At 38.5% G+C, this 27,952-nt stretch overlaps 3 protein-coding genes across 8 annotated transcripts in view; 2 read left to right on the forward strand and 1 right to left on the reverse strand.

Moving 5' to 3' along the window:
- Positions 1–445: 445 nt before the first annotated feature.
- Positions 446–8,469, forward strand: SGCB (sarcoglycan beta). The gene is made up of 6 exons (XM_084286776.1): positions 446–487; positions 1,820–2,029; positions 2,855–3,040; positions 3,152–3,343; positions 4,530–4,661; positions 5,383–8,469. Exons 1-6 carry the CDS (start codon positions 464–466, stop codon positions 5,584–5,586), a joined length of 948 nt encoding a protein of 315 aa, XP_084142902.1. The 5' UTR covers positions 446–463; the 3' UTR covers positions 5,587–8,469.
- Positions 8,470–8,965: 496 nt separating this feature from the next.
- LRRC66 (leucine rich repeat containing 66) lies at positions 8,966–16,464 on the forward strand (the record flags this gene model as incomplete). The annotated part of the gene is made up of 4 exons (XM_084286521.1): positions 8,966–9,458; positions 11,614–11,783; positions 12,570–12,900; positions 13,670–16,464. The coding sequence occupies 4 exons, from the start codon at positions 8,966–8,968 to the stop codon at positions 16,396–16,398; spliced, it is 3,723 nt and encodes a 1,240-aa protein (XP_084142647.1). The 3' UTR covers positions 16,399–16,464.
- Positions 16,465–22,203: 5,739 nt separating this feature from the next.
- DCUN1D4 (defective in cullin neddylation 1 domain containing 4) overlaps positions 22,204–27,952 on the reverse strand; it is a 35,355-nt gene continuing 29,606 nt past the window's right edge. For all 6 annotated transcript variants that reach the window (XM_084286720.1, XM_084286719.1, XM_084286724.1 and 3 more), the window contains 4 exons: positions 27,460–27,568; positions 23,920–24,024; positions 23,278–23,380; positions 22,204–23,167 (listed from right to left, as the gene is read on the reverse strand). In XM_084286720.1, the coding sequence (XP_084142846.1) occupies positions 23,112–23,167; positions 23,278–23,380; positions 23,920–24,024; positions 27,460–27,568 (373 nt within the window). In that variant the 3' untranslated portion in view covers positions 22,204–23,111. The remainder of the gene's footprint in view (positions 23,168–23,277; positions 23,381–23,919; positions 24,025–27,459; positions 27,569–27,952) is intronic.

The following is a 27,952-nucleotide window of genomic DNA, read 5'->3' on the forward strand; positions in this document are numbered from 1 at the left end:
AACGGGGCGGCAGCCCGGGGACACGGCACGGCACAGCCCGGGGCACGGCACAGCGCTGCCCTGCGGCTGAGGACGAGGACGAGGAGGAGGCGGTGGCGCAGGTGGCTGCGTTTCGTGGCGTTTCCCCAGGCTGCGCTCTAAAATGGCATTTCCCAACGTGGAAAACAATAATAATAAAAATAAAGAGTTATTTGGGCTAAATGCACAGAGTCGCCTTTTGCCATTTTTTTTTATTCCAGTGACCACAATCTGCTCCCCGAGTGCTTCACCTCGGAGCGGGGGCACCCAGCAGCCCGGCTCCGGACCCCTCCCGGGGCCATGGCGGGGCGGTAGGGAGCTGCCCAGGCACCTCCCTGACGGAGCCAAGCGGGGTCTCGGAGCCGGGCTCGCCGCCTCCCTCCCTCCCTCCTTGCCTCCCTCCGGCAGGGGGAGCCCAGGGCAGCCGCAGCGGCTGCGGAGGAAGATGGCGGCGGCAGCCTCGGAGCAGGTCTGTCCCCGCGGGCAGGGGCCGCGCCGGGTGAGGGGGCTGCGGGCGGGGCCGCCATTTTCGCTGCCATTTGGTGCTGGGCGCGGCGCCGTGGTGCCAAATAAACGTCTTCTCTCCCCAAAAAATATCTTGATTTTTTGGCGTGGACGTGACGAGGGACGGTGCCCTGGGGGAAGGAGGGGTGAGGCTTGGGTAGCGCCTGAACAGGAGCTGGTGGCGCGTTCCGCCCGTGTCCCGTGCCGCCCAAAGGGAAAAATGTTTCCCCTTGTCGAAGCGAGGCGTTGTGGCATTCCTCCACATGAGCGTAGCGGCTCTGTGCGAGGAGGTGTCAGCCGCTAGTTTGTGACCCCAAGCCGTGAGTTGCTCGGTCAGTATAAATAGAGCGGGTGCGTGAGTCATCGGACGAGGGTGTGCGAGTATGGGAGTGCTGTGGCGATGTATAAATAAGACATCAGCTCTAATTCGGTCTCGGCCTCAGCATCGGAGTTTGCATGCTTCAGTGAAAGCTAAATTTGTGCAGCTTCAGGATTAGTTTCGGGTGAACAAACCTAATATCATCAAAAAGATCAAGCTCCTTCTCTGAACTGGACGCTTACATTGCAACCTGCTGCATTCAGGAGAGGTGGAACAAAATACTGTACAAAGATACAGAAATACATCAAGGTTTCTTTCTTTCCCAATCAATATCTACAAGAGTTTCCCTTACATCAAAATTTGTCAAATTGTGGGGATACACTTTGCAATCTAAGCACTTCAAAGGAGTAAGTTAACGCTAGGCCAGTCAAGTTCCCCATGCCAGCTTTGAAGCTTTGCAGTATTTTTTGTAAAGCTGCATGCAAGTCATAGAAGTTGAATGCAAACCTCGTGCTATCACAGCAACCTGAAAGCTGTCTCCACCACACTTCTTCCTGCATGTTCTGATAGACTCCCTAAGACTCTTCTGCATTAGTGTGGGGAGAACTAAAATCCTGTTCATTAGTACGTGACCTGCAGGATCATATTCCATATCATCCCCAAGAGGTAGAAGCCTGATGAAGTTAATTACAGCTATTTTTTTTGTACTGCAGCAGAGTTGTAATTCCTGTCATGATAAAAATGAGATATAAAAACAATTTACAATTTGTCTGAAAATACATGGATTTTCATTTTACTGAAAAGAGGAGAGCATTAGAGTAGATTGCGGTGGTTGTATAGTGTAAGTCCATAGCAGCAGACTGCAGTATAACATGATTCTGGATATAATACATTCCACTAATCCATTTTGTATTTTTTGTATATCATTTTGGTGGATTTACCTGCCTTACAACAGCTAACCCATGCTTTGTATTACAGCAAAGTTCCAATGGACCAGTGAAGAAATCAATGCGTGAGAAGGCTGTAGAGCGAAGGAATGTTAACAAGGAGCACAACAGTAACTTTAAAGCTGGATACATTCCAATTGATGAAGACCGTCTCCATAAGACAGGCTTACGTGGCAGGAAAGGCAACTTGGCCATTTGTGTGATTGTTCTTCTTTTTATTTTGGCTGTCATCAATTTGATTGTGAGTATAATGCTTAGGCTGTAAGCAATGTTAAGATGTCTATTAGAGAAAGAAAAGCTATTCCATTATGGCTGAAGGAGATTTCGCCTTTTTTTCCTCTCCTTTGTGCTCCTTTGTAGTCTGAGCAGGATTAGACAGAAGAATCTTACCATTTTAGTCATCATTACTTCAGTATTGTGGTCCCATGAGGAACCTACAATTTATCAAATGGAGGAGAAGGATATGCAAAGTGTTATTAGTGCAGTAGAAATGCATTTGGGATAATCTGGTAAGCCAGGAATATTGTATGTGTAATAACTGAGCAGCACATGAGCATTCAGAATTAATCAGCCACTGCACTTTAAACATCCATTGTTGTAACTACCACCTTTTTATTGCTTGATCAGAGAAAAGCAATGGGTTTTCTTTTTTTTTGTAATGAGACACGCATATCAGAAGGTGCTTTCTTGTAGTTCAAAAGTAAGTATATTCTAAATCGAGATATTTTGTTCAGGGAATTTGTTTGGCTTATGATACCATGGCTCCCCTTAAATAGGAAAAATATTAATTAAGGACATGATTTAATTTCAATTATATAAATATGGATGAATATTTTAGTTACCCTTTCAGATGAGTCTAGAAATCATGGAAAATGCTTTTAATAGTTACAGGTATTCTGATGTTTCCGGTCGGAATTGCACACACTAAAGTAAATTCACACCAAAAGCTCACTTAAATGCTAGCATTAGTAATTACTTCAAATAAAACATCTAATTCATACAATACTTTTTGTGACACTGTCCAAACAATCAAAGTAATCTTTGAAAATGTGTGTTTCTCTTTCAGATTACACTTGTTATCTGGGCTGTGATTCGAATTGGCCCCAATGGCTGTGACAGTATGGAGTTCCATGAGAGTGGCTTACTGCGGTTTAAGCAAGTTTCTGACATGGGTGTTATACATCCCTTATATAAAAGCACTGTAGGAGGCAGACGTAATGAAGATTTGGTGATCACTGGAAATAATCAGCCTGTAAGTTATATCATGAATTGAAAGTGTGTGAGCAACACTATGGAACTGCACTTGCATTATTAATAAACATTAAATGTGAAACATTGTTAACGTAAAATACTGTTTCTGCAGATTGTATTTCAGCAAGGAACAACCAAGCTTAGTGTGGAAAAAGACAAAACTTCCATTACCAGTGATATTGGCATGGAATTTGTTGACCCCCGGACACAAAACACCCTGTTCAGCACAGACTATGAAACTCATGAGTTTCATCTGCCAAATGGAGTTAAAATCTTGAATGTGCAAAAGGCCTCTACGGAGAGGGTATGTCGTTTTGAACTTTTAAAACCCTTTCTAAAAGGTAATTACTGAATTGCTCTAGTTGTAGAATAAGGAAAAAAAATACTACTTTCAAACATATTTACAAATTTGACTAGAAATGCATCTCTGAAAACGTAACTGATGCTAAAAATAAGGAATGAAAACTGACATTATTAAATGAGTATGACATTTGGAATACCATACTAGCTCCATTATGAGGATTAGAAAACTTGTGTGACTTTTTATCAAGCATTTATGCACTTCCTTGTACATGGATAACTGTTCCAGAAATAAAACCACTATGAAAAGCTTTTTTGTTGTTTCTAGCAAGAACTTCCAGAAGTAGCTACCAGAACTTCGTGCTTCTATTGGTGATAAATGTTAGTACATCAGAATTCCAAAAGCCTGAGTGGAAGTGTGGAGAACAATTACAGCATTACAAGAGTTGTGTTAGTTCACGGCTTCCAGGTTAAACGTGTTCTTAGTTTGGTTGCTACATTAAATATGCTTGATTTATCAGAGAACTAAAAAACCTACATACTGGTAGGCAGGCATATATGTCAAATGTCAGTTAATGTCAGACTGAAATTTCTTGCACTCATAACGTCACTCATCATGAAGGCTTTTTAGACAGTATTGCCCACAGTTCTGTTTTGCAACACTAACAGAGCAGTACTGGTGGTTTTATAGAGCATTGTGTGTTATAGGAACAAAAAAGAGAGTTCAGTTTGATCTTCTTCATGTTAGCTCTGCAGGCTAACAGACAGTAAACACTGGAGAGAAAAACAATAACTATATCCTTATAGATGTAAGAGAAATAGATTAAATAAAAAGAGAAGAATACGTTTACATAATCACGTCTTACAAGGAAGCCTGCAATTGCTAGCAGTGTTAATTGCGCATCCCATGAAATCATCATACAAATCATTTCAATCACAATCAAACCATATGCAAACAAACAATTTTACTTACCTTCCAAAATTAAGTAAGCCATGTTTATAGACGTAAATGTAGAAAATAAAAAACAAGCAGAAAATTCATAGGCATAACATTAGAAGGGTATAAAATACATTGAAATTTTTTTATTAAATTGTTGAATAACATTCTTAAGGTAATTAAAATTACCTAGATAAGCCCAAGTGGTACATTTTCATTGATCTCTATTACTTTCGTTTGTTTACATTCTCAGATTACCAGCAATGCAACCAGTGATCTAAACATAAAGGTTGATGGACGTGCTATTGTCCGTGGAAATGAAGGTGTTTTCATCACAGGCAAGACCATTGAGTTTCGAATGGGGGGTAACATGGAACTTAAAGCAGTAAGTATTTCAAAACAGCATTTTTTGAATGTCTTAGTTTCAAATTCAAGCTGATAGTAAACTCTTGTAACTTTGTATGGATTAAAATTTTATATAAAATAGGCATAAAAGTTTAGTTGTAGTCAGCACACGTAGTAGAATTTTAAAAGGGATTATTACTTTGCTTTTAATTAGTGGTTCAGTAGTTTTTAGGTTACAGTGATTTAATTCTGTAAGACATGAAAAACCCACAAAGCAATTAAGGTAAGCTATTGGTCTTTGCACTGAAATGAATACCAAAGGGAATACATATCCCATTCTGGAGGCCTTATTGTGGACAGCAACCTTTGACAGAGGAGCAGAGACTAAGGAGCGCCGCCTTCCTGCACCGTCACAGCAAGGCTCACCAGCATTCATTTAAGCTTTTTGGAGATTTTTAACAACGTAGAGCATATAGAATGATGGAAAAGTTTCAAGAAGGGGAAGAATGTACTTCGATTTCAGGTGTGAATGAATTTCACACACAAATTTGAATACTAATTCCCATTTCATATACATTTTTTTAAAATTCACTTAAGGTCCCTTCCAACCCCAAGACGTTCTATGATATGTTATTTATTCTGTAGATTTCTACAGCCATCTTAAAAATGTCATTTATTGCTTAAACTAGCTTGTCCTTTTTAAAAAAGGGTCTGCCTTGTTTAACTAAGAAGTTATACTTTTTTTTCCTCTTTCTTAATAGGAAAACAGCATTATCCTGAATGGAACTGTGATGGTCAGCCCATCGAGACTGCCAAGTTCTTCTTATGGGGAACAGTTTAACAATGGCAACTGGCTGCGCTTCAAGCTGTGTATGTGTGCAGATGGAACGCTGTTCAAGGTTCAAGTGACAGGTCATAACATGGGTTGTCAGACCTCTGTCAATCCGTGTGGAGCCACACACTAAAACAGAAAGCACTACCAGGAGAGTTCTCTATGTGTTTACATATATTTGTATGAAGTAACTGCATGCCTTCAAGGATTTCTGTTTCTACAGGAGTTTATACTGATGTTTATTACATACTATTTTTAAGCACAGACTCACATTCAACAGTATTATGTCATCATACTGCTAGCCATGATAACGGCCCTGTTTTAGTAAGCTTTCAGTTTACACGCACACTGAAATATCTTCTTGAATTGGGATCAGTAGAATACATTTAAAGAACATGATTTTAGCAACAACCTCGACTGGCTTCAGTTGCCACTAAAAGAGGTTTTTGGCCTACATCCCAAAACCTTGAGGATTGCTGAGAACACAACTGCAATCTGAAGTACTTCAACAGGAGTGCCTGTTTGCTGTTGGATGTGCATTTTTCCACAGGATGGCTGAAGTGGCAAATTTTTGTCTTCTCAGCATTTACTGCCAAAGGTTGCTGTAACGATCTCCCCCCCAAAAAAATTATGTGGATTACTGTATGTGTACTAAAAGAAAGCTAGTGGCAGATTGGCTAATGGTACATTATAATATTGCAGTAAGTCTGTCATCTACGGTCACATTGTTAAAAAAAATAAGCTAGCACAAATAATATTTGCAAAGTAACATGGAGCATGGACGTGTAACTTCAGTTTTGAAATAGCATAGCTGGTAAAAGTGAAAGTTGCAATTACCAAAGCATTGCTTGAGCTCCCCTTCTGTCTGTGGAATTGAGGGATTCTACACTTAATTTATGAGAAGTATTTATAAAATGTGCTTATTACAAGGTACGTTCTCAAAGATGTACTGATAATTTGCTTGGTGCCCAAAAAAGTGTCTTCCTGGGTGCTTTAATGGGAACAGTGTACGAATCTATTACTCAACAGCTAATAATCCGAAGCACGACTGTAAGCAGCCTCATCCAAGATGCTGCAGTGTCTAAGGTCTCTTTTTTTCCTGTGAATGTCAGTCCTGATGCATTACTGAGCACCTGATAATTCAATTCTGAAGCTAAACTGCGGGTCTGCAATTCTAAACGTGATGGTACTGGATGCCACTACAGCAGAGTAAATACACGTGGATCTGAACTTGTCAACAGTGAAACTGTGTCTAGGGTGAGCTGGGGCCTTATAAAAACTCTTAATGCCTTAGAACTGCTTTTGTAGAGGCAAAATTTGTGGTCTGTACTAAAAATAGACTAGCTCATTGTAAGATTCCTCCTTCCCCCATGTACTTTCTTCAGTTTGAAATAGTTTGGGATTTTTGTGTGTTGTTTTTTTTTTGTTGTTTGTTTTGTTTTGTTTTTCCAATATAATCAAATAACCTTAGTAATGAAGGCCACAAAGGTGACTTCCACAAAGGTGACTTTGCAAGTACTTTTTTGACACTAGGCACTAAGCATGCTCTTCTCTTCCTAAAAGCTGTGCAAATGTTATACATTAACTTCAGAATTGGTCATTTGTTATGGGAATATAAATTACCTACCCTTGTTTTATAGCTCTTAGAGTATGCAAACTCCGCAGACAAGTCAGCTTCTGCTGCAAAGAAGTTCCTGTCTAAGGTCCCAGTCCCTGCATTTACTACAAGTCAGTAAGTCCTGGTGCAGGATGTGTATGGGGGGCAGTGATTTTTGGAGGGGAGCCTTTAGGTCAGGCTTTAGGCTGCTCTGGAGGTCAGAGGAGTCACATTTCTCTTACTGGTTAAAGGCAAAACCAGATTTTGATGCTATGTAGCTGGGGTTTTGGGGGGTGGGCAGCAGTGGAGCTGTCTAACAAAAATGGGGTAAAATGCAGCAAAAGCCATTGAATTACACACATTAAAGATTACGGGAGAGCACTAAGGTACATTTTGCATACTGCCTTCATGACCTTCATGGTTTCACTGCAGTTAATATTTATCAGTCGTTTCAAAAAAGATTTTTAAAAACCTTCACTGCTCTAAGTAGTGTCCCAATCAGGATGTTTAAATTAGGAGAAGGAAATAAAATGGTTACTTTTTCAGAACTTTCACTCAGTTGACAATGGCAGTTTGTCACTTTACTTACATCTATATGCAAATATATATTTATGTACATTGTATAATGCTGCTTATATTCATATTATACATACACATGTAAACACTAAGATACATGTCTGACATTAATTCATACTGACATACACATATTCATGTATACATAAATATAAGCAGCAGCATCCTCCAAAGCCAAACTAGAATTTGGTCAGTAACAGACACTGCCTCAATCAAGTAGAATACACATGAGCAGCACGTTATTGCTCTTCTTCAGTTAATACTGACATGCCTACAAGCTAGGATGGGATTCTTGACCTGTAATTATTAAGAATTCTTATTCAAATACTGTATGCAACATAGCTGAACAATGCGTCACAAAGGTACTTTTAAATCGTGGTCTGAAGAATTGATTTTGAGGTGTGGATTTTTAGTCAAATGTAGCAAAACCAGTCATATAAATACCAAGTGATATAAATTATTGACTTGCTGGCCACTATTCATGTGGTGTTCATGTATTTTGTTGCCTTCATTACACGGTTTGAGAAATGTTGACATTATATATGCCCTGTGTTGTGCAGTAATTTGTTTTTTATATCTTCTAACTGCCTAAAGTACATTTTTCAATGCTTATTTATAACACTGTGTGGCACACTGCTTATTTAAATCCCACAGATGCACTTGAGATTCTGTGTTTTTAAAGTACATTCTACGTACTCTGTGTAAAAATACCATACTGGTTACACTGAAACAACTTCCATGTGATGAATTCTCAGCATTTGTAAAGGTGGTTGTTGTTTCAATAGGTGGAAGACAATTGGATTTCTGATGTTTGTTTTGAAATGAAACAATAAATTCTAAGACACAGCTGTGGTTTAGAAGTGTTATTGTAATAATACAGTCTCTGATTAAAAGACGTCTTTTTATTGACAGTGAAACTAGTGTTTTATTAACTGTAAGTATGAATATCATTCCACATCTATTTGTCATGGATTATACAGCTAGTGGACTTTGCTCAGCAGTAATTGCATATGATACCTGAAGTTACAGTTCAAAAGTCTCTACTGCGTTTAGTTGGGGAGTACCTGAGAAGCCGCGTTTCTTGCGTGACGGGCTGGAAAAGAAAGAAAAGGTTTGGGTTGTCTTTTGGGAGAGGCGGAGGGAAAGGGAAGCTTACTAATATATGAACTTGCTTTTTGAAAAATACCTAACATGCCAAACCTGTATGTTTGAGACAGAACACTGGTAGTGGTTTGGGTGTCTCTTCTGTGTCGACTTCTTTAACGTCCAAGTATTTCCGCCTCCTATCTTGACTCCTGTTATGCTGAACTTACCCTAATTTCACAACTTATATATAGATACTATGGATAACCTTCGTTTGAGCATCATGGCTGTGGTCCTTTACTTTAACATTTCTGGATTGGTGGGAACCAAGTCACAGCAGCTTCTTAATGCACATCACCACTCAGACTGCCGGTGGGACGGGAAGTTCTCAGTGAATTGCTCTTTTGCTGGACTATCTGCTATTCCAGAAGATATATCACAAACAGCACTAACAGCTGACTTCAGTTACAACAACATCACAACTTTACTGTGCGCCAACAGGAGAAACGAAGACTGGATGCTAAAACATCTGAATCTCAGTAACAACCTGATTTCTGAACTCTCCATAACTGCTTTTAGAAATTTACCTGCTTTAGAAACTCTAAACCTCAACGGTAATTCCATCAACACCCTCGTGCTAGACATCCCTAAACCTGCACATGCTTCTAAAACATATAGAAAAGTCCATCACTTCCTGCCTGCTTTGAAAGTGTTGTTGGCTGAAAGAAATTATCTCAGTGCAGTTCCAAGAGGTAAGCATCTCAAAATCTTTAAGGATCTCACTCCAAGGAGTAAGTTGGTTTTGGATATGATATGGTACTTGTTACAGAATTTAGAATATGATTGTTTCATTTAGTTATGTTTAAAGTGAGGCCAAATTTCACCTGCATGCAAATACAGGCTAAAGCAAATGCGTTGTTTGGGATTTGTTTGGTTTTATACAGTCTTAGCAATCATACCACTTAATGGCAGTCAGGTATAAGCAAAATCTCTCCACCAAAAGTGACTATGCAACCAAAGTGACACCTTCCATTAATAAGAGAAGGATTTAAGGCTTTGCTAACCTTTTAGAAAGTGTTTCTTAGTAACTGAAGCATGCTAGGCATCACAGCCTTTATGACAGTCTGTATCTTCATAAACAGAAGATCCACATTGTCCAAAAAGTGTTTAAATGAAGTGCAAGCTGCAGTACAAGCAATGCTATCTTACACACTGTTTGCTGTATTTAGTCAGTCCCTGATACTATCAGATTTATTAGCTTTAGACTTTGAAAACACCAGGAGAAAACAAAGTAACCACACCTATCAAACAAACTGGAAGGGAGTAATTTTGCAGTTACACAGGGTCCTACAAGTTCTGTCATTCCTCTTTTTTTGACACTAAGTAATTCCTTTCAAACAGGAAACTTTCAGTTCATTTTTTGCTGTATCTGTAAGGTTCCCACATGGAAAATATAAAAACTTTGTATGTGTAAATGTGTAAAATACACTGATGCAGATTTGATTGTTCTGACAGCTAAGTAGAACTCCTTTTCATAGATCAACCTTTTTTTCTGAGAGTCAAAATTTATTTTTTAGGTCTTAGAAGTCAAATTGCTGTGCATCATACCCCCACACTTCAAGCAGTACTTAAATCCCACACTCATTTAAATGCATATTCAGAGCTTCATTTTCCCTCTCCAAAACACTTCACCAGTGCTCTGGTTCAAAAGCCAGAGACTCTTACTGGAGACTCTGTAAGAAAACACAAACCTGAAGCAGAGGGCTTGTGCCATAAAGAAACCCCTCTCGTAGTTGATGCTCCAGGTACCAGGCTGCTACCTACTGGTGCTGTATCACTGTGTACTTCTGGCATAACTTCAGCTTCAGGGCTGCATCTGAACTACCATTCTTCATCCAGGTACAAGGAGTGATTGATGAAACTGCCAGCACTTCTGAATGCCTTTCCTATCAGCTACCTCCAGCTTTACAGCAGGAATGAATCATTCTCTCTGCTTTTCACAATAAACCTGGAGATCCATTACTCAGCAAACAGCAAACAGCAAACAGCAATTACAGATTTCCTATAAACCGCATAGCACCAAGGGCAACATTTTTAAGAAGTAGCAGCTTCTCAGCAATGCCCCATGACTAGAAACCACTTGAGAGCAGCATGCAGGCGTTACAAAGCTCTGCTGACATTGAGCATTCAGGTTCCCATCGGAACCTGCAGGCTACAGCTTTAGGGGCTCCCTGCAGTGTGTAAGAAAAACAAGGGATCTCTAGCATTCAGAAGAACTAGTTATGCAAGACAGATGCTGTTGTAGCTAGGATATGCTGTAAAACATACTGACACACTGAATTCACAGGCAGACAGGCATAAGCATTTTGTTTTCAGCCAGACATATGTCCTACGAATATGGTTCAAGTAATTCCCCGTATGAGAAACGTGTGTGAACGTGCAGCTGGCAGTGAACAGGAGAAATTGTGTCACCTTTTGTATCTCCATCTTTTATTTGCAATTAACATCCTTGTACTTTATAAACTGTGTACATTTCACCTTTTGACACCCCTCCTTCCCCACCTCAAATTCTCCAGAGTAGCGTGCTCAAAGTACAGATCAGTCAAAATGATTTTCACAGCATGAAGGAATGCTACTGCTCTTATGGACATGTGAATTAAATTTTAAAAAAAGAAAAAAAAAAAAAGGTTTTGATTGTGTGTATATTAAAATGCCTGCTGTTGATGCTATACAACTTTTAGGTTGGGCCACCTCTTCAACAGAAAAGGCAGGATAAACCAAAGGCTGCAGCCACTACTTGCAGTAGACAGTAACAGAATGAATTTCCTTGCAAAGGTTTTTTAAAAGCCACTTGGCACACCCGGGAACACAATAATATAAAATGTAAAATAATTTTGCTCTTCCTAGGGCTAGGACTGCTGCAATCATTACAGTCTGTCCATCTGTCATTCAATGGCATACTACAGATTGACCAGAATGACTTTCAGAACTGCTCACAGCTGAAAACCATCTACCTACAGAACAACAAGATAACTACAATTCATCCAGATGCCTTCCAGGGTCTCAACAACTTACAGGTTGCAACATTACAGCTGTTTCAATGTTTTCTGCTAATCACCAGTAAAGATTGTTAATAATCAACTATTCAGTAACAATTATATTGGTCTGATTTTGATAAGAGTATAAAATTATGAATGAACGCAAATAGTTTAAATAACATTTATATGTAAATACTTGTTTGTATATTCAGGAACACACACTTGTAAATACACAAAATACAACCACAAAATTACCCACTTAACTATGCCACAAATCCCGCTATAACTGGCATAAACATACACCCCCTTTTCTTCCCCCATTCCTCCCATGTGCGCACACCCACACACACCCCCTTTCTTTTCCACTTTGAAAGAAAGGCAAAGCCCTAAAATGCTGTCATGGGCCCTCAACAACTTTGCCACAGCCAAGCTGAGAAAGAATTACACGTGAGTTTCAGAGGAAATAAGGCTGAAGAGGCTACTTCCAAGGAGACTAGAGAGTCGTGAAGAAGCACAGGACATCTTCACAACTGAAAAATCCCTTGCACCCAGGGATATCATGCAGGAAGCACCCCACGGTGCGAGACCTGCAGATTCCCAGTCACAGAGATGTAATTTACAATAAAGGGACTACTAAACATACCACAGTCTTTTTTGTTTAAATCAAAAAAGTTTAGTGCAATATTATTGAAACATTAAACAGATGTATTGTTCTCATTTCTTTCAAATGCTTGCTTATTAAAATAAATGCTGTTGTTGCTATTGCAATTCAGACTCCAGTCTAAGGCTTATCGAATTAATTCTGAATGAATTATTTCCACGCAGGTCGTGGATCTCCGTGAAAATGCTCTGACAACAGTCCTACCACAGATGATAATCCATCTGAACATCTTTCAACTTGAGGTGGATTTGTCAAGTAATTCCTGGATATTTAACTGCAGGCTGAATGCTTTCAAACATTTAATTCCTTTTCTTTCTGACTCCATGAGGAAAAAAATGAGTACTTCATACAGTAAATCTGCCAACAACTCCGAGAAACCTGTACTGTACCTTTCCAGTTTCCATCTGAACTGCAGCGAGGGCATTTTGTTCGAGACGGCTGCAATCCCAGCAGGGCAGACATCAGTGCTACGCTGTGACACGGACAACACAAGGGGTGTGTAAAACAGGGACTCTGTCCATACGTGCTGCTGACATCCAAACGCATGCAGAATGATCAAAGAAACCTGGTTCGAGAAGTGGATTTCTAAAGATGCTATTTTTCAAATAATTGAACAAGAATTTAACATGTCAGTTAATTAAGTAGAAAGTATTATAGAGGAATATTTGTAAGTTCTAGTTCTCAAAGAAGTCTTCATCTCCTTTGTAATATTAAACTAGTGACACTAACGTCCAATCGTACACAGATTTCAGTATGTAGTGTATAAATGTGTACATTATCTACTGAATGCAAACAAAGGACAGAATAGGCTTTCCTCTTACTGTGATTAATAGCTGTGGGGTAGTAATTCTGGGTGAACGTAGAAAAATGAGAAGGATACAACATTGCTTCTAGTATTCAGTCACAGCAGAATGAAATGAGTGCATTTGCACGTGAGAGGGTAAAGCCAGCAGCAGGACCAAGACTGTACATTGTTTCAGGGACTTCCTCCCCCACCCACACCAGTTTTCGTGGAAAGTCTGCTATTTAGACACCATGTGTGCTTTATTTTAACGTAGAGAAAGTACTAAACTGAAAATGGTTTGACAGACACTTGGCACAACATCAAGTAACTATGGATAAAAAGAAAATTGATGTTTATAAAAATAACATTAAAATTATCACAGAGAGGCCAGAATATCACTTTATAGAAATAACCTGACCCTGCAAGCCAAGTATCCTCTACTTTTAAACACGTTTTCATTTGTGTTTTCTTTTCTTTCAGGCAATGGAGTCTCTTGGTGGACACCTAAAGGCAGGATTTCAGAGGGAAGCAGTCTTCCTCACATGACACTGGATTTAAGGAGCAGTTTAGTAATACACAATGCAGAAAAAACTGCTGAAGGATTATATATGTGTATTTTTAATACAACAAAGAAGAAATACCTCATCTACAACGTACAGGTGAAAGAACAGGTTTCAACATCTTTGGTTAGAAAAACCCGGGACACGAACCCTGACTTTAGACAAGAAAGAGCAAAGGTGGACTTTACCCTGGCCATCTGCCTCTCCGTGTTCATTACGTTTTTTTGCGCTTTTTGCCTGGGTGTTTTTGCTAGACCCTACCTTGCGCGCCTGTGGATGTGCATGCACAGAAACAAAAGTAGAGGTTCAGAGCATACTTATGCCAATGAAGCTTTTGCAGATGAAACCCTGAGCAGACAGCGCTATACAAGCCAACCCCCAACCAGGCAGCAAAACCTGTCCGCTATTTATGAGAATTTTTCAAAACGCACACGTGCTGTTCCTGCAGACGCTGACCATTTGTATGCGTGTATCATTGACAGCATGGTGCACACACCGAATGCTGAACAGTACCCAAACCAAAACAAGAAGATTGACGTGAAGAAAGACCCAGTGTTTTCAGACATCAGAGCTAATTCCAGCAATTCCGAATTTATGAAGTTCGGACAACCTTCTGCAAGTACAGATAACAAAAACAACAACGAAATAACACCAACAAAATTAATAAGCAGTGACACTTCATTACGGGAACACTCACAACATGCAAATTATGAAGATTTAGAGAAGAGCAGGCTCCCTCCCATAGCCAGCAGAACAGATGCCGACATTTACTCGATTCACATTGACTCTTCAGATTCAGATTTACCCTACGCAAGAGAAGTTGGCATCCCACTCCCCAGAGAACAATCCCACACAAGTGCACAGGATTCTAGGAACAGCAAGGTGGGAAACAACGCTGAGCAGCTGCAGTCTGAAATTACAGAGCCCGCACCAGTCTCTCCTGGAAGAAAAGGTGTCGTTTCACATAATGAACCCCTAAACATGGCAAAACTTATGCCTGGAAGGCAAAGATGGGATGGAGAACTTGGTCTAAATGGCAATATAAATATAACCAGTGATGTTGGAGACTTGACTTTATCTAGGAACTGTACGAGAGATACAAAGACTGAGGGTTTAAGCAACTACCAAAAAACAGAAAACTCTCCTCGTGCACAGTACGACCGCACAACAGAAGGTGCTGCTGAGCGAGGTCATTTAGCAGATTTCTTCGGCGACAGCTCCTCAGATGAAGGGACTGCATTCACAATGAGTGATGAGAGCTCCTTAGAAGATTTTGAACCGGAACAACCTGGTGCCAGCAGCAGCCTGCCGGCCCCTCAGCCGTCACTAGAGAAAGCTGATGCTGACAGTGAAAGTGTTTATTGCTCAGCACAGCCAGAGCACCCAAACACTGCTGCTGAACTTCAGCAAGCTAGAAAAAATGAAGACAAGCACAATGTAAATCTTGAAAACGCTACTGATGGGTTCAGATACTATCAACTATTACGTCGCTACTACGAGTCAGATACTATCACGGCTAAAGCAGCATCACCTGACACTGATAAATGTAGCAATAATGTAAACACGTCAGATTCAGACTCAATTAGTTCAAGTCAAAAAGTTTCTGAATCATTTGACTATTTTACCAGTGAAGAGTCAACCATACAAAACTTTATTTCAGATTCTCCCCGCAAACACGATACAGACTTTAGTAGCACGTCACTTTCATTAAAACCTTCTCCCCCATATGCAAGAAACACAGAAAATGCTCCTGAGGATGCTGACTTGCAGCTGCAGTTTCCCATTCGGCCACAGCATTTCCCCAGATCCAGTCCCACTGAACAGAAAGAGCATGCACCAGAGGTAAGCACAGAAGAGCTCACGGATGGGAGCTCCTCAGAAAGTGATCATGATGAAAGGGACATTACAGTACGACAAAACAGCAGTACTTCCCAGAACAGTTCTTTTACTTTTGCTCCCATTGATATTGGTTTGAAGGAAACTGTTAAAAAAGCACCACTACTGCACGCCAGCATGGGCAGCAATGAATCGCCTCTTCAATCCCTGCTGGAAGACAAAACTGAAAAACCTTTTAAGCTTAGCAGTGAGAAAGAAGACTCATTACCACAGGGTGAGCATGGGAACAGAACTAAGACTTGGGGATATAAAATGCAAAGTTTTAATGAAGAAGAGTATGATGAACACGTAGAATTACAGGATAGCAGCAGCTGTAGCTCTCCTGAAGAAATGCAGCCTCGTAGTGTTACGGCAGATTTGCTGCATATTGAATCTTCTGGGAAAACAGAGCCAGCCTTCAACAAAGAAAAGCATTTCCAGTTGGATCCAAGTGAAGAGGATGCGTATTCCTTATCAGTCCCATCCAGTTTCTTTAAGGGAAGCCTACAACACAGCTCATTCCCACAAAAGAATACAGGAGATAAAACCCCTAGGAACACTGATTCCAGTGAGAAGGAGGACGGCACTACTTTGCCAGGACTGAAGAACGATTATACAACAGCTCTCAGCCTCCCAGATTCAAGTGAAAAACTCACTCCAAAACCTCAGACCAGACAGGGCCAGTTTTTTGCTAAGAAGAAAAGAGCATTTGACGGATTTGCAGTCATGTTGCGAAGCACAACAGACTGCAGCAGTCCAGACACAGAAGCGTAACACTACGCTCCTGCAGGGGGTTTTGTCATCCAACAGGTGCAAAAATGTCTGTGGACAAATAAGCCAGATACTTCGGACTTGTGCTTACAAGGGTATTTGTGTGTAAAAAATAATAATAAAAAGGGGTAGGGAACACGAAAAACTACTTTAGGATACTCAAATGAGTGAACTCAGTAGTTCTAAGTGTTAATAAAGGTTTATTGAATTATAGTAATAGTATATAATCACTGTCTTATTTATTCTAGTTATGAAGATACTAGTTTCCTTCAGAAATTCTCACTGATATGCAGTTTTATTTCTCTGTCTAAAATAAATGTAACACTGAAATTATTACATTATCGCTATTATTGTGTTTTCCTATTGGAATCTCGCTATACATGAGACATGAGAGAGGATATTTTAGCATCTTCTGCTTTTTTGAACCAAATTTCTGGGTTAGAAGTGTCTAAAGTCCACCACCTTTGCAAACACAGGAATATTTTGTCAGTCGCTTCCACCACAGTTCAGCAGGCTTTCAAAATATATATTGGAAAAAATGTTTCATCTTTTTTTTTCTGCTCAGAAAGCTGCAGTAGCAATGCATACCGTACGCTACTTAGGAGGAGCAGCAAGTTTTCTAAGCCTCCCTTTGTGCCATAAAGCTACAGGAAAGAAAAAAAAATATATTATCTTCTGTTCTCATCACATCCACTAAGAAAATAATTTACTCCTTCATAAAGGAATTTTTTAATGACTAAGTAGAATTAATTCTACTGTCAGAATATTGTTGATATTGTCTGAAACTTACCTTCACATTTCTGTCTAAATCTTGCACCTTTGCTTTGCTGTTGAGCACTGCAGACACTTGTTATCATCAGCTATTCATTCAAACTCAAATATTCAGCTCCTTCCCCTTTTCATTAGTTCCTCACAACATTAGCAACTGCTCTCAGAAATACTACAAGATATTATATATTTCCTGTGACTTCCAGCCAATACTCTTTATACTGTGCGCCTTCAATGCTCTTTTTTCCCTACACCCTATTTCTCCAGGCCCTTCAGTGCTCAAAAGGTACACAGTCCCTCACTGAATCCCTTTGAGATTTATCATCATTCACCTTTCTTTACCTTTCAGCTGTTGTAATCAACCATATCTTGTGGGCACTGAAAATATTCCTCATTTGGCTTGTTTGGTCACTATTTTCTAGAATACTTATTCTAGTACAAAAACAGTTGCAGTTATAGAAGTATAAAAGTACATTAGACAGGCACGACTTTTTGTTTTTCTTTTTCCTCCTGCACAGAAGTTATGCTTGCAAAGAGGTGTGACTGGAACTGGTCTAGGGATGTCGGAACTTCTTTAGCTTCACCAGTAACTTCAGGTACCAAAAAAATCACAATAACCTAAGATATAAGTTAGTACCACAGCTGATAGCAAGTAAATGAAGTCACAGAATAGGCCCCATAAAAAAGCAGTTAGCATCTGCTGGATGAATTCTCAAATGAAGACCAAAATAGCTGACTGTTTTGGTAACAGTTTGGGCACACCCTTCTTACAGGGTGTAAGCCTCTTCCTTTATTCTCTTTGTCAGGCTTTACAAACACGCTTCCTATTCACCACCAGATTTGGAATTCTGCAGGCAGTATTAAGGAGGAAGGTTAACTCATGGCTGTTTTAAAAACTGAAGTCGTGAATGTACTAGAGACATTTAGGCTGCAATTTTCATGTCTTTTTGCTAGCAGCTTTTCTATTGTTCTGCTTAGATATTACCCCTTTTGCTTTGAAAAGGTCAACTCAACAGCCCATTACAAGTCAAATAATTGACAAACTCTTCTAAAAGCTAAGGAAAACACGAGTATTTGAGGTGATGAAGAGCCTCAGATATAAACACTCCCACATTCAAATATGACTAGACTGATGTTCTCTTCCAGTACAAATAGTATCTAGAATTTACGCTTCAGATCTTCAGGATCACAGAATGGCTAAGGCTGGCAGGGCCCTCTGGAGGCCATCTGGTCCAACCCCTGCTGAAGCAGACACCCACAGCAGGTTGCCCAGGACCATGTCCAGGTGGCTTTTGAAGATCTCCAAGGAGGGAGTCTCCACAAACTCTGTGCAACCTGTGCCAGCGCTCAGTTACCTGCACAGTAAACAAAGTGCTTCCTGATGTTCAGAGGGAACCTCCTGTGTTCCACTACCTCTTGTCCCATCCTTGAGCACCACTGCAACGAGCCTGGCTCCCTCCTCTTTGCATTACCTCCCTCATGACACCTGTTGGTGACACTCCTGATGCAGCCAGAGATACTAATAGCCTATTGAAAACTTCTGTATTGTATTTTTTATACCCACACAACCTATTCAAAACAAACCAATTTCCAACAGAGTGTTTTAAGTATTTGATTTGCTGTAATATTGAAAATAAGGATCATGTGATTGCATATATTCTTTAACAGATTTTTTCAGCCCAGAGAAGTTTTTGCTGCTAAATGATAAAGGTCACCAGCTGAGGTCAGGCGTTCACATACAAGAATTTCTTTACTATGGACCACAGAAAAACCTGAAGTCAGTTTCTGAAACCAACACAAATACTGTTTATTTGTGAGATGCCATTTTACATCAACACCAGCAAAAGACCTAAAAATCAACTGGGTGAACTCGTGTTAGGTGGTGTAACAGTATTTTCACTGGGTTGTGAGTCCCAGGAGTTCAGCACACCTCATCTATGTCATATCCAAGTAACTAAGACATAAAGCATTCACGATTACAGGTTAACTGCTGTTCCTACAACAGCAGTGTCAGTAAGAACTATTTGGTGACAACACACATACATACACACAGACGGGAAAAATACTAAAAAACAACCCCATGTTTCAGTCTCAACTACAGACAACTGTTACGTTGGTGGCTGGATTCTACACGCTTTTATAGCAATATGAAAGGATAAGATATAAGGCTTATAAGGAGGTATTTCAGCAGTTATAATTAAAAGCAGGGCACAAGCTAACCTTTAAAGCTGTCTACATGAATTTCAAGAGTATTCAACAATGTTAGGCTTGTGACCAAGAGTCGACAGAAATCTGGGAAAACCTTAACACAACTGAAATCCATTTTTTGCCTTCCAAAAAAGTTAACTTGGGGACATTAACCAAGTAACAATGAGCTAAAACTACTTTTGATTGTGCAAGTGTATTTGTGATGAAATAAAATGCATGTATTTCTGACAAAATGGGGCAAGCCTCCAATCCTCCACGTGTCAGAGAAGGCCACACAAAGGTGACCCAAATATTTACTGTAGCTTAAAGGCAACCTTAAACAGGTTTCAGCTGAAAGCTCAAGTACATAAAGAAATCCAAGAAATTCCATCCTCCTCGCAATCCTTGAACAAGAATTAAAACATTTAAAATTTTATTATCTTGCTGTAAAATGAAATATACGCAAATTTAATTTATGAAACGTTTCTAATATTCTCTACAGTTATTTGAATAGTAAAGAGCTCCAAATGTTTGCCATTTATCAACTTAAAGTGTCTCAGGATGCTGTTTTCCTTTAAATAACTGGCTTTCTACTTTACTTCTTCCAAATACCAAGCATGAATTGTACGTAGACCATCAAGTTTCTGCTAATAAGAGCAGTTATATTACCCCAGAAGGATTAGCACAGGACCTGTGGCATTTCTGCCAGAATGACCTCTCGGTATCTTGTTAAAGCCATCAGGATATGCTGGACATTATTATTCAAATGGGTGGTGGGGGGGAAGTAATTATATTACAGCATAACAAACAAAAAAGTAAACACCAAACTTGTACTAAATACACAGTAAATCGAGTGGCTTAGTTAAACTTCCACAATTACTTAAAAACTAGAGGGAATTTCTGCAAAATACAAGACTAGCAATGTTGGGCTCCCTTGCTGGTCAGCAAACATAGCAAAAACAGAAGAATGAGTAACACAGGGGCAGTTATCAAGCCATACATGTCTGTTTCAGTCCATTTCCACCTTGCATTTGTGATTTATTTCGTGAAGTTACTTGTTACAAACCAGCTGAACACTACAGATTCATCTTGGTTGCAAGCAGAAGATAATGTATGTGCAGTGTCTAATCCATTTCTAAACACATTCTTCCTTTCCATCACTCCCAATTACTTTTACCCAAAGAAAAAAAATGAAGTTTGTTTATACAGCATGAATACTTTCTGAGCTTTGTTATCCTCTGTTTACTTCGCTGTCAAATTTTGTATTCCACTAAATATTAGCAAAACTTGGAAAAAGAACACCTGGTTAACTGAAGAGATTTCTGTTGACCCTGTTATGTGAAAATTACACCTATAAAAATAATGGATTAAAAATGTCTTTGGCTCTTGCTTTCTTTACTGGAAGGCAAATTATTTGTGCCATACAAAACTTTTTATGCAAACCTTGTATTTTAGCAGTAATTCACGCCAATTTGTGCTAAACAGTCCTCTAGAGTCAGTAACTAGCCTAACTTTTAAGAACAACTCCAGTATTTCGCTTAAAATTTTAGCAAACACAATTTAGCCTAATGTTACGAGTTATATTGCTTCAAAGTTAATTCTTTTAAGAACTAAACCAGCAGCTCCACTGATACTTACTGTGGTTATACTATGGTAATATACACATTTACACCAGAAGTCTTAATAAAACGTGTGTTTTAGTAAGAGGCTTATTGTAAACATTAAATACCACACTCCACTGAATTAAATTCTTGTGCAAACTGGCATCCAACATGGAATTAAGGTTACATGTATTAGGACAAGAAGAAGCAATGACTATGTATGTTTTACCACTACTAACTTTAAAGAATGCTATTTATTTAGTGTCATGGAAATCCAGACATGAATTTTTCATGAGGAAGAATAGTATTTTCTCATCAGCATCTTGAAATTCTGGGGTTTGTATATGTATACAGATTGTATATTTATGTATATACAAATATACACAAACACACACAAACAATTTTTGTCTTTGGCAGCTTGTTCTGACAAACAAAAACCATCAACAACAAAACAGATTTGAACAGAATCAGACCACCCATAGGACAGGTGCAACCTCCCAGTGCAGGACAGCAGACGAATGCGCATTTGCTAAACTAGACCTTGTCCCAAAAGTACTCAAGTTAATAACAGTTGTTCCCAAACTCGGTTATAATAGGATCTTCAATACAGCTGAAAATTTCACATTCAACCTAAGACTCATTCTACCCCCCCAACACCCCAGATTGCATTCTGAAGAAATGTCAAAACCGCCAGTACCTTGTCAAATATTTCTACAGAAAAGTAATGTCATTCTTTGTTCCAAAACATCCACTGGCCCTTTTTTGTTAAATGTTCCATGAATGAGTATGGAATATTTCACTAAATCCTTAGGACTCTATGTTTAGTAGCACCGGATAATTCAAGAACCTATTTATAAAAATCAACACTAACGTTTTTTAATAAAAAAGGGTAAGGCAAAGTCTGTGTGAGAAAAAAAAACAAACAGAAATTAATCATCATTCCTCTCGCTCATCTTCCCCAGAGTTACCACAAGAACTCTCCTATGCAAATAAGGAAATTAGTAAAATAGGATGTATGTGGTCCCTAAGAAAAAAGTACTGTCGTGCAATGCTGGTGTTTAACGTGCCCATTGCCTGCAATGGACATCCTGCTAGGAAATTTCAATCCCCAGCGTGAAAGAAAAAGCAATGTTTTAACTATTTAATTTAATAGGTTTAATTACTCAGAAGCACAAAGTTAAAGACTATGGGAAAGACTAATGTTACAAAAAAAAAAAAAAAAAAAAAAAAAAAGAAATCTGCACTACCTATGTGCTAGGGGTGAGCAGACTATTCCCCAGACCACTAATTTTACCTAGAACTTTAAAATTTCACTGTATTGCAACATAGTCCAAACATTCTTGGTACACCAAAAATTAAAAGGAGTATGCCAAAGGCAATTTACAAAAGTCTAAAACCCATTTTTAAAAGGTACTTTAATTTGTTCATTTGTACCTGTAATGACTACTGCAGTTTTAACATTAAAAAGTCACTTTTTTCTTCAAATGGAAATCATCTGTGGCATATACAACTATTACAGTGTTTTAATATTTATATATATATACGATTTTTTTTTTAAGACACCAACGTTTCATTCCTATTAAGCAATAGGTTATGTTTGGCGAATTCCCGTGAAGAAAGTCACAGCATGTCTTCTCCCCTCAGAAAATGGCATCTCAAACAGTAACATTAAAATCGACAATAGTTCTTCAGCGTAACTATGTCCAAGCAGTCTGTTCATTTCATTTTCTGAAATGCTACATTTGAGACCAAAAGAAAAGCAAAAGAACTAAAGTTTCAACATGTAAGTGATGACTAGAAATATGCCACAAAATTATTTTTACAATACATTTCTGCAGAAATAATCCCTAGTTGAAGCTTTTTTTTTTTTATACACATATACAAAATTTAGACAGCAATATACACATAATCACAGTGAAGACGCTGGCAAGTTCACCAATCTGTAGTGTAAATACAAAATGCAAAGCAGCCTTCAAAGAGAACAATGCTACACAGCAAGCAGAGCTAGCTTGTTAAATAGCAAACATCTAAAGTTCCCTGCAAAAGGGACGCAGTGCAAGAAAAGCAGCATGCACTTTGATACAAATAGCAGTTTATGGCTAATGGTTGACATTAACTGTGGTAACAGTGACTCTTGAGTGGCTGTGCATAGTTAAACTCCTATGTCATCTGTTTTCCTTTATACCATTCCACAAACTCATCCAACAATACTGGCCCTGTAGAGAGATCAAATAACTGCATTTTACAAAATTTTATAAGAGGACACCAAATGATTAATCTCAGAGAAATGAATTATTTTACAATATCAACATATGGCAGTACTTACAGGCTCCATCTTCATCATAATTACTGAGGTCAAGGTTAATTGTTCTGCTGAATTCAAGAACATTACACCATTGGTCCTTATTGATAACTTTGTATTTTGATTGCTGCTTAAGGCAAGAAACGTGAATTACTGAAATATATTTTCAACTACCTCAGCTTCAGATATTCTTACAGAAAATTTAAGCCTTGTGATGAATTACAATTTTATTTGTATCAATCAAAACTAAGCAAGATTTAAAAAGACACTACATAGTCAACTCAATGTTGAGTATGTCATGTTTCCCACTAAGGCATCTTTCAGTGAACAACCATGCATCAACAGAACACAACTCCAGAAGGAAATGAAAGACATTCTATACTTTGTCCCATGTTAAATAAACCTTAACAGCACAGGGATTTGAGGAACAGGATGAAAGTAAAGATAACCAGTTACAAGTACAGTATTGGAGTACAGTATTAAAAATCAGAAAGAAGTACAAGTACAGTATTAAAAATCAGAAAGAAATCTATCAGAAAATTATCAGAAAGAAGTACAAGTACAGTATTAAAAATCAGAAAGAAATCATAGCTGTTTATTTTATATCTAATTAAACTAGTGTCAGAAGGCAAACAAAATAAAGTAATTCCATTTCAACCTTCTTACCTCTAGAAACTGGTGAAATACTGGAAAAAGAGACCACGTTTTTCCTAAAAGAAGGCCCAACATACACTTGGCAGTGTTTATGTCTAGGCTGCGCTGGTCCTTTTCCTGTGTCAAACAGAAAAAAGTCAAAAAGTCAAGGAACAAAAAAGCATGATCTTGGGATTTTTCAAGTACTCCCACTGCCGAAACTACAGTTCACACATTCATAAAACATGTTAATAAATAGCAATGTCTAACCCTTTTTTTTAATTATTATTATTAAAATGTAACCCCCTAGTAAGACTTCCTTCCTCGCAGCTAATGGCCTCCTATAAAGAGATGCTTTCTAAAACAGTGACAATTTTTTTGAGAAAGTATTGAGAGGAGGAATATACTCTTGCTCACAACTTAAGACCCTTCAAGAAAACAATGGCCATTACACCCCTACTGACATTTGCATGAATGCATCTGCATAGCCATAAGTGCCTTAAAATACTACCACTACGTATTTCCTGAGGTATTCTTGAAGCTACAAGAACCAAAAGACGACAGCTAAGCAGCTATCAGTTAACACTGCGTGAGAGTGCCCAGAGGAGGTTCTTTGCTCTGCTCTTCAACCGATGACAAGCAGAGGGAACACAATATTCTAACACCTCACACGTGCAGACTCATCTCAAAACTAACCCAGTTTTATGTCAACATCACAGCGGTATTTTATGGCTTGTGGAAAGAGGAGATTTTTGTTGATTGCTGCTGCTTTTGTGGGATTTTGGTTTGTTTGGTTAGTTTGTCTTCTAAAGAAGAACAAGAATAATTTGTACCTAGCAGATTCATTACACCTGATTAGTGCAAAAGTTGATGTTGATTTTTTGATAACATGACTTCTGCACATTTTGAAAAGTAACGCATACATAAAGTAATGAGATCGACTCTTAGGTTTAAGTAGTTAATCCGTCTACATTTGTTGCCTTGAAATTAAACACATTTTTATGACAGATTGGATATAACAAACCACCCTCTTATATCTTGATTATAGCAATTAAGCTACCAATTCAGAAATGAAGTCACAAAAAAACCTGCATGGACTACTGTTGACCTTGGTAACTTTTGCACTCATGACTGCAAACAGGAATGTCTAACTTCAGAAAAAGCAGGGATATAGGGAGCACCTAACAAAACAGTGCAAGACAGCTACATAAGACAAAATTCATCCCTATGCTTCACCTCTGGACGTGCAGTAATGTGTCTACATGTAACAAAATACACAGGGGTTTTGGTGTTTTTATTTTTAAAAATATCTCAAAACATAAGCAAATTGTCTTTATCGCACAGGAAGGATGTGGTAAAGCAAGACCCCAGTTCTCCGACAACTTAATGCCTTAGCCACAAGATTATTCTATCTTCTTGAAACCATTCGAAACACAAACACACCTCACTTCTAAAATTGTGTAGACAGAATTTAATGCAGATTCATTCTGGAAGGGAAGTGGGGAGGCCTGCAAAAACGCCACAAACTGTTTTACATTCTCATAATTAAGTATATGAGGAACATCACTCTATCTGACCTAGAGGAATAAAGTAAATTCTAGGATGAACAAAGCTTTTTAATTAGTAATAATGCTGAAGGAGAAACCTGCAGAGGCATCTTTGTATTAGCATGATACAAACCTTTCACTTATTTCCAGTGTCAAATAGTTGTAAAAACTAATTCTCTTTCCAAAGTCAGTTTACACCTTACTTGTCACCAACATCTTTAAGTAGAAATCACACCACTTATTTTCAGTATTACTTATATACTTTAATTCTTCCCACACACTCAAGTATTAATGAAATCAGCCCCTATTGTCTTTACTTTGGCCATTTTTCATTATTAACATACATTCCAGATGCTTGTAATGTTTTGCTTGGATCCCGTAGACAGAAAATATTGGTAAACACTGATAAATTTCAGTATTTGCTTTTACAGTACTATTAGTCTTTTCAAGATCTTCCCCCCCCCCAATATTTTGGATAAAACACCAAGCCATGAAACACCTGCCTCTCTTTCAAATGGTATCACAGCATCTGTCTGTCTAAAAGTCCTTAAGACCTACATTTGTCAGATCAATTTGGAACCTCTTGAAAACTCTCTACCCACTGTCCTCCTTTAAAGTTTCTTCACTTATTTTTGATAGGCCACCAGCTAATTCAGATTTGCTATTAGTAAGACATTTCAATCAATTCAAAATATTTCATCAATACCTTGAACTTCTTTGTTAATGTTAGGTATTTCTAGCCTTTGCATTTTACTTTCAGCAAGATCAGTAGAAACCTCCCCACGGTGTACTGGGTCTAGCTAGGATGGAATTAATTTTCTTCACAGCAGCTTCTCTGGTGCTGTTTCACATCTGTGACCAAAACAAAGCTGATAACACAGCAATGTTTTAGCTACAACTAAATTGTGTTTGCACAACATCAAGGCCTTCTCTGCTTCTCTCTCTGCCCTCCCAGTGAACAGACTGTAGTTGTGCTAGATGCTGGGAGGGGATGCAACCAGGCAGATGACCCAAACCAAGCAAAGATGTTCCATGCCATACAGCAATGTGCTCAGGAATAAAGGAGATAGTTCAGGGAAGTTAACTGTCTTTTGCTCCAGAACTGGCTAGACATTGTTTTACCTATGGGAGGTGGTAAGCAATTGCCTTTGCATCACTTGTTCTTTCTTTCTCTTCTTTCACTTATCCCTTGCTTAATGAACATTTATCTCAACCCACAGACTTTTTTTTTTTTTTTTTTTTTACTCTTCCTTTCCCTTTCCCCTGTCCCACTATATACAAGGGTGAGAAGGAAATAAGCAGCTGTGTAGTGTTTAGCTGCCTGCTGGGGTTAAGTACACAGCAAAGGAGGTATTAAAATGTTGATATGTCTTTTGTTTCTCACATACTAATTCCATACATTCTCATATCCAGCTTGGTTAAAAGCGAACTACCACAAAACTCTCCATGTTGACTTGCAGGAAGCAATGCTATACCAGCGTGAGTTATTTATGAGAGACTTAACCATCAGAATTGCTAGCAGTTCAAATTTTTCCTATTATGTTTTCTTATATTACCTCAGCAAGAAGGCTGTTATCAGGATATTGTTCAATAAATGCTGAGAACATCATTGAAGACCTTCGAACAATTTTCTAAACCAGTATTTATATTATAACCTTGTATTATTTTTACCACTTGCAGAAATGCCTGAAGTGCCTCCTCATTTTAACTAAATCTATGCTCACAAAAATAAGGAAAAAAATAGGGTAATTATAAAGCCAGTGGAAGTAAATTCAAGAGAATAAGGCCTAAATCATTTTTTCCCATTTGACACAGAAAGGTAACAACGTGACTAAACACTAAAACAAACATCCTATACTTTTCCTTTCCAATTCTGTCAATTTGCATGTACTTCTTTAAGAACATGAACATTTCCATTTGTTAGAAGCAATCTTGAGTATCTTAAGAGAAACATACTTAAGAGAAACATATAGTCTTTTAAACATTACCTATGAAACCAAAGTTGCTGGCCTTCTGCAATACTCACCCGTGCAAAGTCAAATGCATATCTATAAATAAGTTTAAAATTGGTAGGCTCATTTAATAAAGATCTCAAGTAATCCAGAGAATTTCTCAATTTTTCTGTAGTATCACATCTACAAAAAAGCAAAGAGTGAATTTACAGCATACATTCTTATACAAATGCCTGGTGTTTTTAAAAGAGAATCTGTAAAATGTGTCCCCGTAACTCCACAAAACACAAAAGGTATGAGTTTATGTATATAAGATGCCTTGATTTAACCCACAGCATGAAATGGATTTAGATAAAATAGTGAAGTATTATGCTGTTACTCTTCGTAAGAAGTTGTTTGGGTTTGCAGAAAACGCACTCTCCAATAGATTAAACCAAGATCTTGTCTACACATCGCGGTACCAGCAAACCACAGAAGGGAAACAATACTTCTATAGCGTCAGCAAAACTATAGAACTTATACACAGTCTTCGTGATTCTGCTTTGTAAGGTAAGTCTTTCCTCCACA

Source organism: Netta rufina, assembly GCF_964035555.1.
Source record: "Netta rufina genome assembly, chromosome: 4".
NCBI classification, from domain to species: domain Eukaryota; kingdom Metazoa; phylum Chordata; class Aves; order Anseriformes; family Anatidae; genus Netta; species Netta rufina.